This window comes from Rhinopithecus bieti, unplaced genomic scaffold (genome assembly GCF_001698545.2).
Source record: "Rhinopithecus bieti isolate Rb0 unplaced genomic scaffold, ASM169854v2 scaffold_6717, whole genome shotgun sequence".
Classification (NCBI taxonomy): Eukaryota; Metazoa; Chordata; class Mammalia; order Primates; family Cercopithecidae; genus Rhinopithecus; species Rhinopithecus bieti.
This window is the reverse complement of record NW_016805334.1, coordinates 2,055,029-2,074,404: the sequence shown is the minus strand read 5'-3', so window position 1 is coordinate 2,074,404 and position 19,376 is coordinate 2,055,029. Positions and strand designations below refer to the sequence as shown.

The 19,376-nt window shown below is 34.9% G+C and overlaps 1 protein-coding gene across 1 annotated transcript in view; it reads left to right on the top strand.

Moving 5' to 3' along the window:
* Window positions 1-19,376, top strand: part of TMEM260 (transmembrane protein 260) — a 62,168-nt gene that overhangs the window by 17,679 nt on the left and 25,113 nt on the right. Inside the window, exons 4-9 of the mRNA XM_017872221.1 lie at window positions 5,722-5,899; window positions 7,466-7,579; window positions 10,987-11,166; window positions 13,814-13,854; window positions 17,527-17,610; window positions 18,773-18,887. Of these exons, the coding sequence (XP_017727710.1) occupies window positions 5,722-5,899; window positions 7,466-7,579; window positions 10,987-11,166; window positions 13,814-13,854; window positions 17,527-17,610; window positions 18,773-18,887 (712 nt within the window). The remainder of the gene's footprint in view (window positions 1-5,721; window positions 5,900-7,465; window positions 7,580-10,986; window positions 11,167-13,813; window positions 13,855-17,526; window positions 17,611-18,772; window positions 18,888-19,376) is intronic.

Below are 19,376 nucleotides of genomic sequence, written 5' to 3'. Positions count from 1 at the left end.
TAATGGAAAAAGAGGAGACACTCAGAAACACACACACACACACACACACACACACACACAGAAGGAAGATCCAGAGCCATAAAAGGAAAATCAGGGGGATATGCAGTCCTAGACGTCAACTCAGTAAAGTGTGTTGAGGGAAGTGGTCATCAACAGGGATCAACAACACAGCAGAGAGGTCCAGAAAGCCTGTTGTCACTGGGGACCTCAGCAAGAGCAATTTCAATAGAAGGCTACAGTGAGAAGAGAGGTAGAGGCCGCAGATGTGGACATGTGAGGCTGATACTGAGCCTAGCTCTTACCCTGAAATGTGTCTTCATGAAATCATCCCCGATGCCAACCTGCTTTGTAGTCATTTATCTTTGTCTCACTAAGGTGAAATGAAGCATGCTCAGATAATGCATAGGAAATATGACTTGAGCAATATAATGAGACTGTCTTCTTACAGAATCAGTGAATTAACTGAAGACTTGCAAAGTCTTATCATCCTTATCACTACTGGCATCATCCTTTGATGTGTCAGCACAAATCACAGACATGACTTGCTGTGTCCTGACATGGGAGTCACAGCTCCTTAGTATCATGCCTGTGAAGCCATGGCAGCGGGCCACAGACCTTATTTCTATGTTGCTCTCAGCCTGCAGACTTACTAGTGCACATGTACCAACTGCTGGCAGACTTTCAGGACAGATACTTAGTTTATTGAAAATCTTAGTATTTTGAGAATAGCTTTCTAAAACTCTGTTCCATCGTTGGCTGCTTTCAACAGTAGAGTCTAATCTTGTTGAACTGGCCTGTTCCATCCACTAACAATTTGATGTTCCCTTCTCCAACCTACTTTTTACTCCCTGGTATGACTTTAGCTTTCATTTCACTCATTTCATTGATGACTCACACTGTCTCTTTACTTCCTTTTCTATTCAGTCTAGGCCCTATGATTCATTACTTTAACTCTCCTTCTTGTCCTTCTGTCCTTTTGCCCTTCTGTCCCTCTGACCTAGTAAAGCCCCAAAGGATGGCTCCATCCAGCTTCTCCAGGATAAAATAGTATTTTATTTTATTATCATAATAAAGCCTGGCTCAGGCTCCTGCAGACCTATCCATAGCCATGTGTACTGACGCTGCTGCTCCATCTCCACAGTTGCTGTAGTCTTCAAACTCAGCTGAGCATTAATTGCTACCTACAAAGCCTTGTGTGTATCCCTCTTGAGCTGTGGAATTTTTCCATAACAGATGTTTCAAGTTATTTCAACCTCTTAATCTACTAGTTTGTATATGTTACATGGCAAGTAACAGTTGATTGATTCTGAGTCTTAGCATAAAGTAAACTTAAAATTTTTTTTTGTATTAACAGAGGAGTCTTATTATATATATAGCTCTGATAAACTGGCTCATGATCCTCAGTCTGTTTTCGTTGCTGCATAACTGGATAAGGTGTGAAGGAAAAACAAAAACAAACAAAAAACCTCCTGATTTGGAAGACTTAGCTGAACCTATCTTTGGAAACAGAATCAATTAAACATGTATGTGTTACTTGGACTGAATACAACATAAACCCATACAAAATGGTAGTTCAAGCATCTCAAGTTTTTTAGAGAATGTTAGAATCTATTGTCTAAATTGTCTGTCATCCTCTTTGGAAAAATCCAAAGTCGTTGGGTCTTACAAATTATTTGGATAATTTTTCTTCCAAAATGAAAAGAGATGATGATTAGTCAGATGCACTAGATAATTTGGTCAACATTTAAATAAGCAGTAAATAGCCTACATATTAACTGTCATAAAGTAAACTTTTAAAGGCAGTGTGTTGAAATATGTGCATTTTAAGGAGCATTCAGAGTTTGACTTATAAAATCCTATTGAAATCAAAGAAATTCATACAGGCTTACCCTATCTAGATTATTGTACGAAAACATGAATACTGGGTCCTCTAAAACATTTCACTTTCTATATATCCTATATATGGATGTACACATGACTTTCTGCTCCTAGAGGTGTGCTTCCTCTCTTCTGTTTTGTACAAGACTAGGAGAACAGGAGCGTTTTATTTTCAGAATTTCTTCACACTTTTCCTTGAAAAAATAATGGGAAGTATACTAAAGAGGGAAGATAGTATGTTTCAGTCAGGGTTCTTGGTTGCAAGCAGGTGACTCTGGCTGTGGTTAGCTGAAAAGAAACATAGTAAAAGGAAGTTGGGAAGAACTCTACAATTCAATAATAAAAAGACAATCCAATTTAAGAAATGAGCAAAGGATCTGAATAGATATTTCTTTAAGGGAGATACACAAATGGCCAATAAACACAGAAAAAGATGCTTAACAGCATTAGCCATTAGGAAAATGGAAATCCAAACTTCAGTGAGATGCCACTTCACACCGACTAGGGTGGCTAGAATTAAACTAGATAGTAAGTGCCCACTAGGATGTGGAAACATCAGACCCTCATATGCTGCTGTTGGGAAACAAACAAATTGAAAGATCCACTACGCTTTTGTGTGCCATACATTAGGACTACAAGGCAAATTCCTGTAGACTTAGTTTGATTTCTGAGCAAGTTCATCCGATGCTAAAAAGGTTGAGATTTTAGATTTGATTCCCATTGCTGATTTCATAATCAGTTACCTTGTCTTCTACTATTTGACTCAGCGGTCTCACAAATTATTTCTCTAATGCCAAGGAAAATCAGGTGAAAGAGTACATGGATTATTTATTGCAAAACCATCTTGACCTTAGTGGAGAAACAGAGAGAGAGAATTCAGATTATAGACCTTGCTGATACGGGATTAGTCTTCAGTAAAATACTCATGTACCTAACTTTGTGTAACAATCTAAGGTAACTAGATAAATGTCATCATTGAAGTCAGAATTTTTACCTTGCATTCTTCAATTTTTAAAGCCTTATGAAATATTTGAAAAGACAGTTAATGTAGTTCATAATTCTAATCCCGCCTCAGCCTACCAAGTAGGTGGGACTACAGGTGCCCGCCACCATGCCCGGCTAATTTTTTTGTATTTTTAGTAGAGACGGGGTTTCACCATGTTAGCCAGGATGGTCTTGGTGTCTCGATCTCCTGACCTCGTGATCCACCCGCCTTGGCCTCCCAAAGTGCCGGGATTACAGGCGTGACCCACCGCACACGGCCTCGGATGCCTTTCTGAGTGTAAGAATATGTGTTAAAAGTCATTGTAGATTAGTGAATGTTGAGTTTTCTTCCTGAGGATTCATTTATAACAGGATTTTATTCCGCTTTGCTTCAGGTAACACATTTCTGCAGGAATGCTGTAGAAATGATGCTGTATTCTTTTCACTGGAATAGATTGGGAAGCATATGATGTTTGTCCTGTTACTAATGCTGTTAATTTTGGTCACGTGGTTAAGATTGTGTCTGACAGTTTTCACCACTGTAAAGTTACCATTTTTCCCTTGGTAATTCATCTATTCATAGGGCAGTACCTTGAGACTGTACATATTCTGCTACTCCAAAATTTTTACCCACTAGTTTTGGTATTTATTGATTATTATTAAGATGGCTGCCAAATGGTGGTTTCTAATTCCATCATTTGTTCTATAATTATTGGCTTTCTACGAAAGGCCAATGATGTCCTTCTCACCTACTTATTTACATCACTAAATTCATAGATTCTTAGGTATTAAGTGATTTATAAGCTATTACTATAATTATTTTTGATGCTTAAATTATCCCAGATTTGGCCAGTGGGAGCCTCTTTAAGCTGGCTCCTGTGTCCTTCTGTCATGCCCCCATCATTCTTTGAGCACTTCTTGACTTTCCGGCACAAGATGTTTCAGACTAATTTTGTGCTAGAGCTTCTCCAGCTCTAGTATCAGCCATTTCTCCAAGGATGCTAATTTCGGTTTTAAGTAGAGGAAGGAATCTTGTATCTTATGCTGACTTTCCCAAATAATATTGACATATGAAACATGGAAGTTGCTTTAAAAATGTTAGAAATACTTTAATTTGTTCTCTCATTCACTAAGTTTCCTTTGTGTGTTTGGGGCTAGATACTTCCAATATACATGAAATTTAACTCCAATTCACATTTCAAAAACAGTGTTAAAGTAATTGTTACAGACAAATACTATAGATGTACAGAATGGGCTGAAACCTAGGAATTGAAGAAACATTTGAGAAAGAAGTAGGATTTAAATAAATAGAAAGGAGCAAGGAGGACATTAGATTCAGGGATACAGAATGAGCAAAAGTATAGTACTAGGCATAGGCATGTCTTATTAGGAAGTTTTGATGAGCCTGACTAATGGGTGGAGAGAATAATGTTGATCATTAGTGAGTGAGTGGGAGCTAGTTAATTGGAAGCCTGGATTCCAGGCAGTCTGATTTAGAACTTATCCCTCGAGCAGTAGAGAGTCCTTAAGTTTTTGGGCTGGGTAGTCATAAAGAATATGTTTTAGGAAACTTGATATGATGTTATTATTGCAGAATAGATTGAAAACCAGAAGACAAATTAGGGAATTCTTAAAAATAATTAAGTGTAAGGCAGTAAAAATACAAATAGAAAGGAATGAGTAGACAGGAAAGTAATTTGGAAGGAAGAAATAATAATGTGTTGAATCAGGATCACTGGAAGACTGGGAAGCTGAAAGAAATGGGAAACTGCTGATTTTTATAAGAGAAAGAAAACAGAAATAAATTGCAAACAGAAACTCAAAGAAAAAAGAGGTTTACTGATACTGAGATTTTATGTAATCATTTAAAATAATGATTGACTAAAAGCCATAGAACTACTCTGTAACTTTTTATACAAAAGAATATAGTTGAAAATTAATGATTTGGAGCTATAGAATATGGTAATTGTTAGACGCAGTAATGCTTGCTGAATTTTCTAACACTATTAGAAATAGGCATTTCATAATCACTTTCATTTTCATAGTTTCAGATTTATAAGGAAATAGAAACTTGTTTTGGTTTGATATGCATTAGTAAATTCAACCACACTACCAGTCTCAAATCAAATCTCTGAACTGAGATCCAGATTCCTGATTGTTTTGAATGGTATGGGTTTTGTTGGCATTTGTGGGTGAGAAATTTGTTTTTAAGTGTAGCGTCTGATTCTTCTGGTGTTATTGAAATTCACGTTCCTATCTTTAGAGAAAAAAATTAGTTGTAACTACAACTTTGTCTAAAGAAAAAACCCTCGCAAACTAAGAACTGCACTATATAAGATACTGAAATCATCAAATATTGTGATCAAGACATTCTTTGGCATATGCTGAGAGATGAAAATAAAAGGTATACCTGGGTCCAAACATTGTACCTGAAGTGAGAATGCATTTTCCTGAATAAATATTTTTTCATTTCATTAATTTTTACAATCAAACATTTAGGTCTTAACTAGACCATCCTTCTTCATGGATAGAGCAAGAAAATGACACAGGTTTGTTCTCTCTCTAGCTACTATGTCTTCAGGTTTTCTGAACTGGCGTGAATTCTAGCAGTTACATCTGAGGACTGAACCTCATTCTAGCCATAGGTTTGTTTATTTGTTCATTAATAAGTTAACATATGAACTTCCTAATTAAAATTTGTTGAAAGAAATTATTATATGAGGTAACGTATTAACCATATAATGTGGTGGAGTAGTGCTCGGTGACTGCCATAATTTCAGCTGGTACAGTTTACAAAAAGGAAAATAAAGTTAGTTCTTTTTGTTGGGAAAGAAGATTTCATGTTATCTGTGTTTGCAGGCTTTCTGGCTCATCTGCTGGAGGAATCCTTGCTGCGGGGGTGTTTTCATTTTCTCGTCTAACATGGCAGTGGTCCATTGCAGCAGAGGTTTTTAGCTTAAACAATCTGTTTGTGGGGCTGCTTATGGCTCTTACTGTACATTTTGAGGAAGCAGCAACTGCTAAGGAGAGATCAAAGGTAACCTATTTTGATCAAAGTGAAATCAGTTTTGTTTTAATTTTAGACAGATGTATTTCTTTTAATGTTGGCTTAAATACCATTTATCTATTCCGATTACTGTCAGGATAATCTGGCATGTTGAGAGAGAAAATGATCTCAGTATTTTTTATTATGGATGGAACCACAATAGCCCTTATAAAACATGGCGCTTTTCTTCCCTCAGAGTTTAAAAGTTTTTTGGAGAGTGAGGATTATGAAATCCCCTGTGTGTCCTGTGGGAAAGATAGGCTTGTTGGTTAATTCACCATCATTTATTTGTGTATGTTATCAGAAAGTGCCGAGTTCTAGACTGGCCCCCTTAAATTAGGATACATTGACTCACTCTCTAATTGCCAAAAAATGTCGAATTTGTAATTTACTTAACTAAAAGAAAAGTATCAAATGTAAACCATGAAGTAGTTCAGAAGAAATTACAATGAATTTTAAGGTAAACACTATCATCAGAATCACTTGACATGTGAAAGAACCCTATCTTCTAAGAACCTACAGTGTATACACTGAGAAATGCTAAATCATCTTAGTATAGGCAGCTTTGTGTTGTTAAAGAGTTTAGAAACAAAAGAACATCATGGTTTATATGTGGTTTTCTGTGATGCTATTAGAGGGGGCTTTTTTGGCTTAAAAAATGTCTGATTATGTTAAAATATTCAATAGACTTTTTTTAAAGAGTGAGAAGGCACACTGTTCAGGTTCAGGTATAGGGACAACTGCAGTGGGGTTTTGTAGTAGGGGAAAGAAATCAGGCTCAACTCCAAACAGGAAAAGTGGGAATTTATAGCCAAGGAGCAGGGTGGGAGTCAGTGAATGGAAAATTACTGAGAGGAAACATCAGGGTAAAGTGACTGAATTCTTGCTGAAAGCAAGCCAGGGTGATCAGACATCACCTAGGGAATGGTAGTGGATGAAGAACTTGATCAGATATTGAGGATGAGGGTTCTGGCTAAACTGACTAGACAGGATTGATGCTAAAACTGGACAATGCAGAGATGAACATGGAAACTCAGAAGTCAGGGCCTAATTGGGAAGAGTTTAGAGGAGCCTGACTTGAGTTTGGTCAAAGGAGAGAATCTTTGCCAATTATGAAACTAACACATGTTGAAAAAACTGAAAAACACCACCCAGAGATAACCAGGTTCCTAAACAAAACAGGCTGTATTTCATTTGCTTAATAGGAGAAAAAACAATTGCTGAATTTCAATTATAGATTTTACTTGAATAAGCATTACACAATATGCTACTACTATTACAACTTACCTGTTTATTATACAGGATTTTCTGAAAGTTGGTTTGAAAACAGTTATTTAAGATCAAACTGCAATTATTTGATGAACATGGAAAATATTAACAAAAATAATAGTAACAAATATTAGTGATTATTAAAAAAAGTATAACTGCTTGCATCTTAGAGGTTGATTTTAACCTAACTTAGGATACAAATCCTTGGTTTTAATATAAAATGGGTTTTATTATTGTTTTAGAGTGTTAGGTGAATTTTTTACTTAATTTTTTAAAATTTATTTTCAGATAGCTAAAATTGGTGCTTTCTGCTGTGGCCTTAGCTTATGTAACCAGCACACAATACTACTCTATGTTTTGTGCATAATACCTTGGATTCTCTTTCAACTTTTAAAAAAGAAGGTAGGTTTTGAGTTTTGTAAAATAAAATGTACAATATTTTACTTAGGTTTTATATAACATTTTATCATGAGAAAATTTCAGACTTTAATTTTTCTTGGGTTTCGTGTAAAGCATAAATAACCCTAGGGCCTAACAATATTGACTGAAAAAAATAGGATTTACAAAAATTATGCGGTATTGATTGCAGTGGCATCTGGCCTGTTCCATAATTTTGTGACTGATTCTGAATAGCATCTTGATGAAAGTAGGCTGAAAGGACTTAAAGCAACAATATAAAATTTTCTTAATTATCGTTTTATGCATTCTAAGACACAGAGTGGTGTGCCATCATACGTCATTTATTTAACTGTGTGCCGAGTCCTTGCCCTGTGCCATATGCTTGCTCCAGGTGCTGAAGAGTCAGCTCTCAACAAAACAGACATCACTGCTATTGTGAACTAAATAATAAAATCTCTGGTAACAGTGTTGTCTTCTCAAAATAGATTCCCTGGAATTAAAAAGGATTTATTGTTATTTCTTCTCTGAAAGAAAAAAAAAATGATTGTTAATTAAAATGGCAATATAAAGCAACATAGGAAAATTACTTCATTAGGCAATGAGAGATTTAGGTACCCAGAGGTTAAAATAGTCTATATACAAAGTCAGCACTAGAGTCTTTTTACCTTATTGTTTGTTTGTGTACAAACTCAGCTTTACTTATCCTTTTATTATTTGTTCATTATACCCAGCTATAATCAGAATTACAATAGAAAACATATAAAACAAATAAAATTATTATCTAGAGATAGGGAAATAATTATACCAAAGCTTTAGATAGCTTTATTTACTGTACTTGAACACATTAGCTTCTTAACAGTAAAGCAAAAGGGTAACATGGGGTTATAAAATTTTATGATGTGATTAAAAGTAAGTAAAAGGGGCTGGGTGCGGTGGCTCACGCCTGTAATCTTAGCACTTTGGGAGGCCAAGGCAGGCGGATTGCCTGAGCTCAGGAGTTCGAGACCAGTCTGGGCAACACGGTGAAACTCTGTCTCTACTAAAAAATACAAAAAAAAAAGTAGCCGGGCGTAGCAGTGTGCGCCCGTAGTCCCAGTTACCTGGGAGGCTGAGGCAGGAGAATCGCTTGAACCCAAGAGGCGGAGGTTGCAGTGAGCCGATGTCGCACCACTGCACTCCAGCCTGGGTGCCAGAGCAAGACTCTGTCTCCAAAAAATAAAAATAAATAAATAAATAAAATGAGTAAAAGGGAAACATAGCAGTTGACAGGAAAGAACTTTTCGTTGGCACTGAATTTTGTGAAGTCAATCATGGAGGTCCTTATGTAAAGCTTATTAAATGGCATAACAAGCAGTATCTTTAACAGTGGTTTTGTAGTGTATATAGTAAGTTCTTTATATGGCCTTTTATTATATATGCTTGATTAAAAATGGAGATATGAAATATAACTCAGTGAATCTTTTCTGTGGAATACAAGAAAGAGGCCCAAATATTTCTCTTGTGACTCAGTGGGGGTGGATGGATACATCTCCCTCTAGTATCAGTCATCTTAGCCAGGCTTCTAACCTAAACAGACATCAGAGGGGTGCATTCTCAGCACATATTTCATGTTAGTTGATTGAAAGGAGAGACATGTACTTTCTGTAAAACATGGAGGATTCAGAGTTGATAATTTTGGAGCCTGGACTAAGGGCCTGTTTTCCCTGTACTGAGGTAAGCTACCAGAGAGTGATGAAATTGTGAGAACTGTGACTCTTTATTTCCCATTAGTTAAAAAGCAGAGGCTAGAAAATAAGGCCTACCAATGAAGTAACAGGGTAGTCGGATCTCACTGTGAGGTGATTTGAGACAGAGCAGAAAGTCCTGAGTCAGTTGGTTTCAACCCTGGCTGCTTACTTATCAGAGAAACTTTTTAAAAGTTCGTGTTTGTTGTGTGTGTATATATACACAGATGTACCTATGTATATAGTAATGTAGGTACATACGTGTATCTATATGTACATATATACATAGGGGTGTGTGTGTGTATATATTTATTTATTTATTTATGCTAAAACTTGATTCTACCCCAAAATAATTCTGATATAAATGATCTGGGGTGAGGCCCAGACATCAGTATTTTTAAGAAGTTTCCCAGGTGATTTTAATGTGCAGTTAGGATTAGGAACCACTTATTCCCCAACTCTACAATAGCTCTCATGCAGTTGTCTCCCTGTTTATTTTCCACACAAAAGGAAAATTCTGCAGCAACTCATCTTACCATTCTAAATTCAACTTTATAATATGCAGAAACTGTGCAAAAATAAGCATTTACTTTCTTTAAAACTAATTTTAAGAATAGCAAAGGCATGTTGTTAGATTAGTTATTTCTTACACTCCTTTCATGCCATCATTTTTTTGCATCTCATTACTGCTATAGAAATCTCAAATGAAATCAGTACTGTAATAAAACACTTCATTTTCAATTACGAATGTTTATTTGAAAATGCTAATGTAAATCAACTGCTGGTTCTACCTCTGGTGAATGTGAACCTTGATTCTTATATTCATTCTCACATATGAATTTCTCTTTTTTGTAAAGGAAAAATTGGCAATTTCCAAATACGATATTTGTGAGAGACCACCTCTCCCAGTTACAAAAGTAAGCAGTATTTGAATCTTGGTTCAGATACACAGGAATTGATGGAATATACCAGAATTCATATTTTGGATTTAATATTTGTAAAACTTTGCCAGTATTGTCCTTTAAGAAAAGTATTTTACAAATGAGAAATATGTTTTCCCAAATAAGGTATATGAAGCAGCATTTTTATAACAACTAATTTTCTTTAATTAGGGGAAATTAATTATAAATTAATTATAAATTGAGGGGGAGAAAAGGCATTTGAATGAGCTTGGAGTTTATATAAAAGCTAGTTTCATTTATGCCAGACATTTCTGTGAAATGTTCAAAACCCTTGTTGAAAGAATTGTCAACGTATAATCATAATAATATATATAGTTGAAGTCTACTCCTAATGATGATAACGAAGTGAATTGGTCTGAGAATTGTATTTTGGGCATATTCAGAATCAGCCAAACAACACATAATCTTAGCTGTGCAATGCTGCTTGTCATGACATGGTTTTAAATGTAAGTGATGCAGTAAACATTATACTCATGAGCCTTTGCTAATATTATTTGCTTCACTCAGCTTTCACCTGCCATGCAAAGGAGTTGAGGCTGATGCAATTTTCTAGTAATCCATAGTAATCAGAAGGTTTAACATAGTATTCTGTGGTGACTTAATATAAATTGGGAGATCAGCTCTGAGTAAACATATTTGATGTTTTCCTTGATATGTTCTTGAAGTTCCAGGATGAATCTACTAAGATAAACATTGTTTTACCACCCGATATGCTCTGATGCAGGAACTCTCCCTGGGCTCTTTGTTGAAGTTGAGCCTGTACTTCTCTGCTGGTTTGCTGCCCTACATCCACCTTCCCATCTCATCTTACCTTAATCACGCCCGGTGGACCTGGGGAGACCAGACAACACTGCAAGGATTTTTGACACATTTTCTCAGGGAAGAATATGGAACCTTTAGCCTGGTAAATTCAGATTTAAAGCCCTTCTAAGGAAACAAGTGGCAAAACTTCAGTGTTCTGCCTGGGCCTTGATTAAAAAAACAGTATTTATCAATGACAGTGGATCAAATTTTTATTTTGGTTATTTATGTAACAAACTTGCCCCTTGGAATAGGGCCTTTGATATATGTTAGAGAAAAGTTGGAATCACTTAATTTAACATCATGTAGTTGTATATCCTGAATATACTTTTTAGGATAGCAATCATTAAAAAGTCTTCCACCTACAGTTGAAGAATTTCAGTCTTGTTAGCAGTGAGTCACTATGGGCACTTGATCTGTAAATAAAACTATTTGGAAAAGATCGAAGGAAAAAAAATCCTCAATTTAAAAAATTTTCTTTGACCAAACCACTTCTTATTGTTTATTTTTTTACATATTTCATGAACAGTGTTTATGTTAGTATCTAGTTTTTAAAACTCAAGACATATCTGTAAATACCTCATAAGATAAGAGTTCACTAAATGGAACCAGTGTGCTCCAAAGAAGTTCAAAAGGCCTTGCTTTTCCTAAGACATATTAAGAGAACACACTACACATAGTCACAGTAAAGATAATCTGAAAAATGAAAGGATAAGCAGAAGATTTTTTGTTTTCATATAGACAATTATATCAGGTTTTTCTTTCTTGGTTTGTCCTTTTGTGTCCTACTTAAGAAGGCAAGTCTCAGAAGAGTATGTAGTATATAATACCACTTATACAAAACTCTAAACCATGCGAAAACTAAACAATCTATTGTTCAAGGGTACATACAAAAGTAGTAGAACTACTTTTTTATATTTATAAAAAATAGGGAAATAACACCAAATTGAAGGTAGTAGTTATTGCTGTGGGATAAGGAAGAAAAAGTCTTTGAGGGCTTTGTGAGATATCTTATGATCTTGATGAGGTTTTGTTTCTTAAATGACTGATGGATCTGTAGATTTTAAAAGCTCTTTGACCCTTAAAGATGTATTATATATGGTTTTGTGTGTAGGAGATGTTTCATAATAAAATAGATTAATAAAAGGAAAATATTAATTATTTTGACTGAGAGAGTTTGATACTTTACATTTATATTCTGCTTTACTTATTTTGGTTATTCCATAAAATATTGTCTGAAGACCATTCTAGATTTGAAATTTATATAATTCATACATAATTGTGAAATAATAGATGAACAGGTTGTAATGAATTTTAATCAAAGTGCTCATAAAGAGCTTGAGGAAAGTCTATCATGGAAGTATAAAAGGTTATTAGTTTATTAACATGTAAATCATTTTTGCTGGAATAGTTCAACTGATTTCTAACCAATTATTGTTTCTTTTCTTTCTTTTCTTTTTTTTTTTTTTCTTTGTTTTTTGAGACAGAGTCTCAGTCTGTCGCCCAGGCTGGAGTGCAGTGGTGCGATCTCAGCTCACTGCAACCTCCACCTCCTGGGTTCAAGTGATTCTCCTGCCTCAGCTTCCTGAGTAGCTGGGATTATAGATGCGTACCACCCTACCCGGCTAATTTTTTGTATTTTTAGTAGAGATGGGGTTTCACCTTGTTGGCCAGGCTGGTTCCGAACTCCTGACCTCGTGATCCACCCACCTCGGCCTCCCAAAGTGCTGGGATTACAGGTGTGAGCCACCGTGCCCAGCCTGCCAATTATTACTTCTAAAATTCTTCCTAAAAGATGTCCAAATTAGTTTTCACTGACTTCTCTTTAAAAATTCAGTAAGACTTTGAACTAAAGACTTTAAATGAAAAGAAATGATACATTGTATATTTAAAACCTGTATCTTTTAGACAAACACACAGCCAAAAAGCATATGAAAAAGTGCTCAATATCACTAATCGTTAGAGAAATGAAAGTTGGAACCACAATGAAATACCATCTCACACAAGTCAGAATGGTTATTATATGAAAAAGTCAAAAAACATACTGGTGAGGTTTTGGAGAAAAGAGAATGCTTATACACTGCTGGTGGGAGTGTAAATTAGTTCAAGCATTGTGGAAAGCAATGTGGCGATTTCTGAAAGAACTTGAAACAGAATTACCATTCAACCCAGCAATCCCATTATTGGCCATATATCCAAAGGAATATAAATTGTTCTACTATAAAGATACATACACACATATGTTCATCACAACACTATTCACAATAGAAAAGACATAGAATCAACCTAAATGCCCATCAACAGTAGACTGGATTTTTAAAAATGTGGTACATATACACCATGGAATACTGCACAGCCATAAAAAAGGAATGAGTTAATGTCCTAAGTGAACTAATGCAGGAACAGAGCACCAAATACCGCATGTTCTCATTTATAAGTGGGAGCTAAACATTGAGTACACATGGACATGTGTACTTGAGGGCAGACGGTAGGAGGAGGGAATGGATCAAAAAAACTACCTGTTGGGTACTATGCTTATTACCTGGGTGATGAAATCATCTGTACACCAAACCCCCTTGACATGCAACTTACCTATGTTATAAACCTGCACATGTACCCCGGAACCTAAAATAAATAAAAAATTTTTTAAGAAAACCCATATCTTTTAAGTCAAGATTGTTAAAATACAATAGCCTAATAAAGCTTCAGTTTAATGCTTATGCAAATAAATGTTGGTCTTTTGTGTTTAGGCCAAATCTGAAATAGGATCCAGTATGTCTGAAATATTGCTGTGAGTATGAAATATTTGAAACTATTTTAAAATGAATTCTCTATTAGTTCCTTTAAGTGATTTTAGGGATTTCTGAGTTCATCTCTTTGTAACAAAGTATGTCTGAGAAGTAGTTTTTACCTGTACAGTTGACAGTTGTTTGTATTTACAGGTGTGCCTCGGTATCCATGGGGTATTGGTTACAGGAACTCCTGAGGATGTAAAAATCCATGGGTGCTCAAGTCCTGATATAAAATGGCATAATATTTGTATATAACCTGTGTACATCCTCTTGTATACTGTAAATCATCTCTAGATTACTTATCATACCTAGTACAATGTCAATGTTGTGTAAATAGTTGTTATGCTGTATTGTCTAGGGAATTATGACAAGAAAAAACATCTGTATATGTTTGTATAGACAGTTTTTTCCCCAAATTTTTTTGATTTAAGGTTAGTTGAACCCACGGAGGCAGAACCCATGGAGGCAGAGGGCCGACTGTACTCTCAAATATTTTTAGCACCTCCTTCAATAAGATAGAGCTTAAAATGAGCAATAAACACAACGGTGAATATTAGAATACTATATAGAGTATTTATAGAATGAAAATGTTTCAACCTTCAATTGAACAACTGTTTTCTTGTTATTTTGGTTTTTAGTATTTCAGAGCTTAATTTATGTAATGTCTCCTATGACTTCCTTAGGCTATCCTTGCCATAAGCTCTATCTTTGGCTTCCATATTTTTAACATCCAACCTTATTAGAGCTGGCTTAAGCAAATATATTTTCATCTATATTATTTAATAGTGTTCTTTGAAAACTGGGTTAATATTTGCTTTAAAACCTACAGATTAAGACAAGTGGAAAGATATCCATACCAACCTGATACAAAATTTTGGAAGAAAATAGGTTTCTACAACACTGAAGTGATGTCCTAACTAATTACTAATTTGGAACTCTTGGGGCTGTTTGAAAAAAAACTGAGGAGAATATTTCAACTTTATACGTGAGGCAGTTTATGAGTTCTCACAATTTCGGTGTAATTTACTTGCTAGCTTGCTTTCTTCCAGCCATCCTTCCTTCCTTTCTGTTTAAACGACTTCTTTTTTCTACTTCAAAAAAGGTACATAATCTTTATAGAAAACTTAGAAAATACAGGTAAGCAAATATAAGAAAATTAAAACTACCTATAAATCCAACATGCAGAGATAACCACTATTATTAATCTGTTAATATTTTGGACTATATTTTCTAATATTTTAAGATTTGTGTTTCTTTTTAAAAGTAGGATCATAGTAAACATACTGTTTCATTAGCCTGCTGTTTTCTACTTTACATTATATCTTGGAAATATCTCCCTGCCATCAGTTACTTTCACATAACCTTTTGATGGTTCTCACCATTGATTTTAAATATTTCTTTTTATGTGTGAGACTTTTGTGCCTTTCTCATTTTCACTGGGGGAATGTAACAAGAAGCTCAGTTTTCTTTTCAAAAATAAAGATGGCACTAGGTGCAGTGGCTCATGCCTGTAATCCCAGCACTTTGGGAAGCCAAAGTGGGAGGATCGCTTGAGCACAGGAGTTTGAGACCAGCCTGGGCAACATAGTGAGACCTTGTCTCTGCAAAAAAAAAAAAAAAAAAAAAAAATGTTTTTTGAGATGGAGTCTTGCCCTGTCACCCAAGCTGGAGTGCAGTGGTGAGATCTCTGCTCACTGCAACTTCCACCTCCCAGGTTCAAGCGATCCTCCCACCTCAGCCTCCTGAGTAGCTGGGATTACAGGTACATGCTACCACACCCAGCTAATTTTTGTATTTTTAGTAGAGACAGGGTCTCGCTATGTTGGCCAGACTGGTCTCAAACTCCTGGCCTCAAGTTATCCACCTGACTTGGCCTCCCAAAGTGCTGGGATTACAGGAGTGAGCTAACACAACCAGCCTACAAAACATTAAAAAAAAAAAAAAAAAAATTAGACAGGCATGGTGGCATGCACCTGTAGTCGCAGCTACTCAGGAGGCTGAGGTGAGAGGATCACTTGAGCCCAGGAGGTCGAGGCTGCAGTGAGTCCTCATCATATCACGCCACTGTACTCCAGCCTGGGCAACAGAGTGAGACCCTGTCTCAATAAATAAATAAATAAATAAAATAAAGATAAAGACAGTCATATGTCATATCAATGTCTCTGAGCTTTCATTTTATTCTGCTTTGCTCCATGCAGGACTCACTGCCTGCTCTTTTCTATCTACCTTCCAGAGATTGTTATAGCATTAAGGATAGCTGTTATATTTTGCCTTAGCAAACCCTACATGAACTCCAAAGAACGCTAGAGAGTAATCCTAGACCATATGTCTAACTTTTATTAGTTGCACATAAAAGTCATCTATTGAGACCCTTAACGGCCTCCTTCACATTAAAATAATAGCAGGCTGTATACCCAGAAAAAAGGCTTGACAAAAGTGATGACCACTCACACCCACACTTTTGTGTGGACCAACTCGTCATGCAGAATGAAGGCATAATCTTAGCATTCCCTGAATGAGAATTTCTAGTCTTTAATTGTTTCAGGTGGGCAGGAATGTTGAAAAAGGCAACTGATAATTAACTCATGAGAAAATCCTTCAAAATGATAGAAGCTAATCATCAATCATCTACCCTTTTCCAGTCAAGCAAATTAAATTTTTTCACCATGCATATCTCTAAATTGCAATCCTGTACAAGGAAATTATTGAATCTAACCTTAGGCAGTGACCATCTTTTAGCGCTTACACTTAAGCAATAGATCTCCAAGAATTAATTTTGAGACTGACTTCATTCCTTTTGAAGAATGGTTTGAAATGGGCCTCATGCTGGAATCAATTTTTCAAGTGTATTTGAAAATGAGTAAGGACGTCTTCTCATAGTAGATGAGTCTTCATTAGTAAAATATACATTGTATGGTTTCCATAATTATGGCATCACATTTTCTCCAGTAAAATTGCCGGTAGTGAGAAGAAAGTTATTTGAGATGATGTATAGAGTCATTTCTTTTTTAAAAATTGGAGACAGCTAGAGCAGAAGCTATTTTAGAACTCACATAATAACTGAAAATGCATATGAGTTAATGGAAAAATTTAGGTTATTTGTAGGAAAAAGAATAATACATTTCTCTGAGATTGCTTAAATGTTTTTTGAACCAAAACAAATGATATAGAAAACAAGGAAACCATTTAAGGAAAAAGATAACCCACAAAAGAATGGCTGGGAATTCTCTCTCATGGCCTTTATTTTCTTCGTATTAGATCTCCAGAAAGCTATTTGAATTAATTTTGTTATTAGTTGCGAAATCACTAGAGGCCATGTCTGCACTGCCAACAGAAAAAGTTCAGAAATTCATTTCAAACAGCTTCCTATCAAACCAGTCGCGGATATTCTATGCAGTATACCAATATCAAAATACAGAAAATTATTTGTTCTGATTCTATTCCAAATTATGGAAGTTGGTAACCAAATGTTACCATTGGAAAACATCTTGGAACTATTTAACTCTTTCTATTGCACTTTTTCTTCCAACTTTAAAAGATACAATTTGAAAATCTGACCCAAGCCCTTATGATTGTTCAGTGTATAATCAAATGTATCCTACAAGGAATATTTTACTTGGAATTAATGAAATTTGTTTCCTGCCAACAATAAGTTAGGTTGTTTTTTGTAGTTCTCAAGTAACAAATATGAGGACCGAACTCTCATTCAACATCCAAGCCCTTGCAGTTTGTGCAAATATATGTTTAGCAAGAAAGTAAGTAATACAATTCCTTTTCCTGTTATTTTTCTATGTTCGTGAATTGAATTAATGTTTTCAGTATGTCACTGTAGAACATTGCCAGTATTATTTTATACTCCAAATAAATGACTCTCCTAGCTATCTGTTAAGATAAATATGTATTGCTTTCTTACTTTTATTCTGATTCTAAATCAATGATTTCAAGAAATTGAGCATTATATTACTGTCTAAGTAGGCAGTCATTTGATGTCCTAAACTTCAGGTTTGATTCCTTACTCTGCCATAACTGATTATTATTGCTGATTTTAAAAAGAAGCTATTATTTAAATTCCTCTGATGATAAAAGTAATCCCTGATGACAAAAGAAACCCTGGAAAATGCAGCACTGTAAATCTCCATTAATTTATTCATTTATGATCTAGTCTGTTGAATGTATGTGTTTGTATGTAAATATATATTTGTACATGTATCTATAGTTTTGTTTACTTGACACTTAAACATTTTATTGTGAACATTTTTTCATACTATAAAGATACTTAAAATCATTTAAATGTCTGTCTAATAGAACATCCTATGACCACAGGAGAATTAATTTAACTGTTCTTCTGTTGAGAACTCTAGATTGCTTCCACTTTTTCCACTATTATAAGTAATACCAAAACATTTTTATGGATTAATCTTTATTTACATTTCTGGTTATTGCTTAAAGATTTATGCCTGCATGACAAATAACTGAGTCAATGATTATTAATATTTTAAGGCTCCTAGTAAAATATTATCAAATTAACTTTTCTGAAGGATTATACTAACATATATTGTCATACCACTGCATTCACACCAACATTGAGATTTATCGTTCTTAAATCTTTATTATTTCAAGCATGAAAATATTTGTATTTTGCCTATATTTGATCACTTCTGAAATTTGACAAAATTAGTAGTTTGCATTTCTTCTGTGAATGTTAGCTTTATATCCTTTACTGTGTAGTCCCAAGTTGTAGTTCAAGTTTATTACTATATTTTGGTTGTTTCAACTCAGATTTTAAAAACCGAGATCTCTCTTTGCTTCTAGTTAAAATGGAAAGTTTTATAGATCTAATAGTTTAAAGTCCTGTGATATTATATTTGACATTCATGTATATAAATATTTTAGACATATTTTTATTATTTGTTGTAGGGACCGACAGAATCCATCATTAGTATGGCTTTTTACTGGGATGTTTTGCATTTATTCATTGTTCTTTGCTTGGAGAGCAAATTTAGATATTTCAAAACCACTTTTCATGGGTGTGGTAAGTTTTACTTAGATACATCCTTTGACCAGAAAGTTTGTGAAGAATGTACAAGTTTGCATTTCATAAATCTTGTAGAAGAGCAAATTACTTAAGGAATAGTTAAAATTTTATATACATTTTTATAAATCAAAGTTAAATTATTGAGCCAATACAGCTAAGGCCTCTTTTAGGATAAAAGAATGCATTGTTTCATTAACACAGTTGTTAAATAGAAAAATGAATGTAAAGTAGATTTAAGTCAGTCATTGTATGTGTGTGTGCTTGCAAATATAGGTACAACTGCATTTCTCCTGGAATTTTTTTAATAGCATAAGAAATATGAATTATAATTGAGGGCACTTAACAACATATATCCTTATTTCTTACCTACCCAGTCCGAGGCCTAGGCTAAAGAGCAACTGTGTTTCTGTTTTCTTTGGCAGCGGTCTCTGAGATTAGAGTATTTCTTCTACTTATAATAGAATCTCTGCAAATGTCAATAGCTCT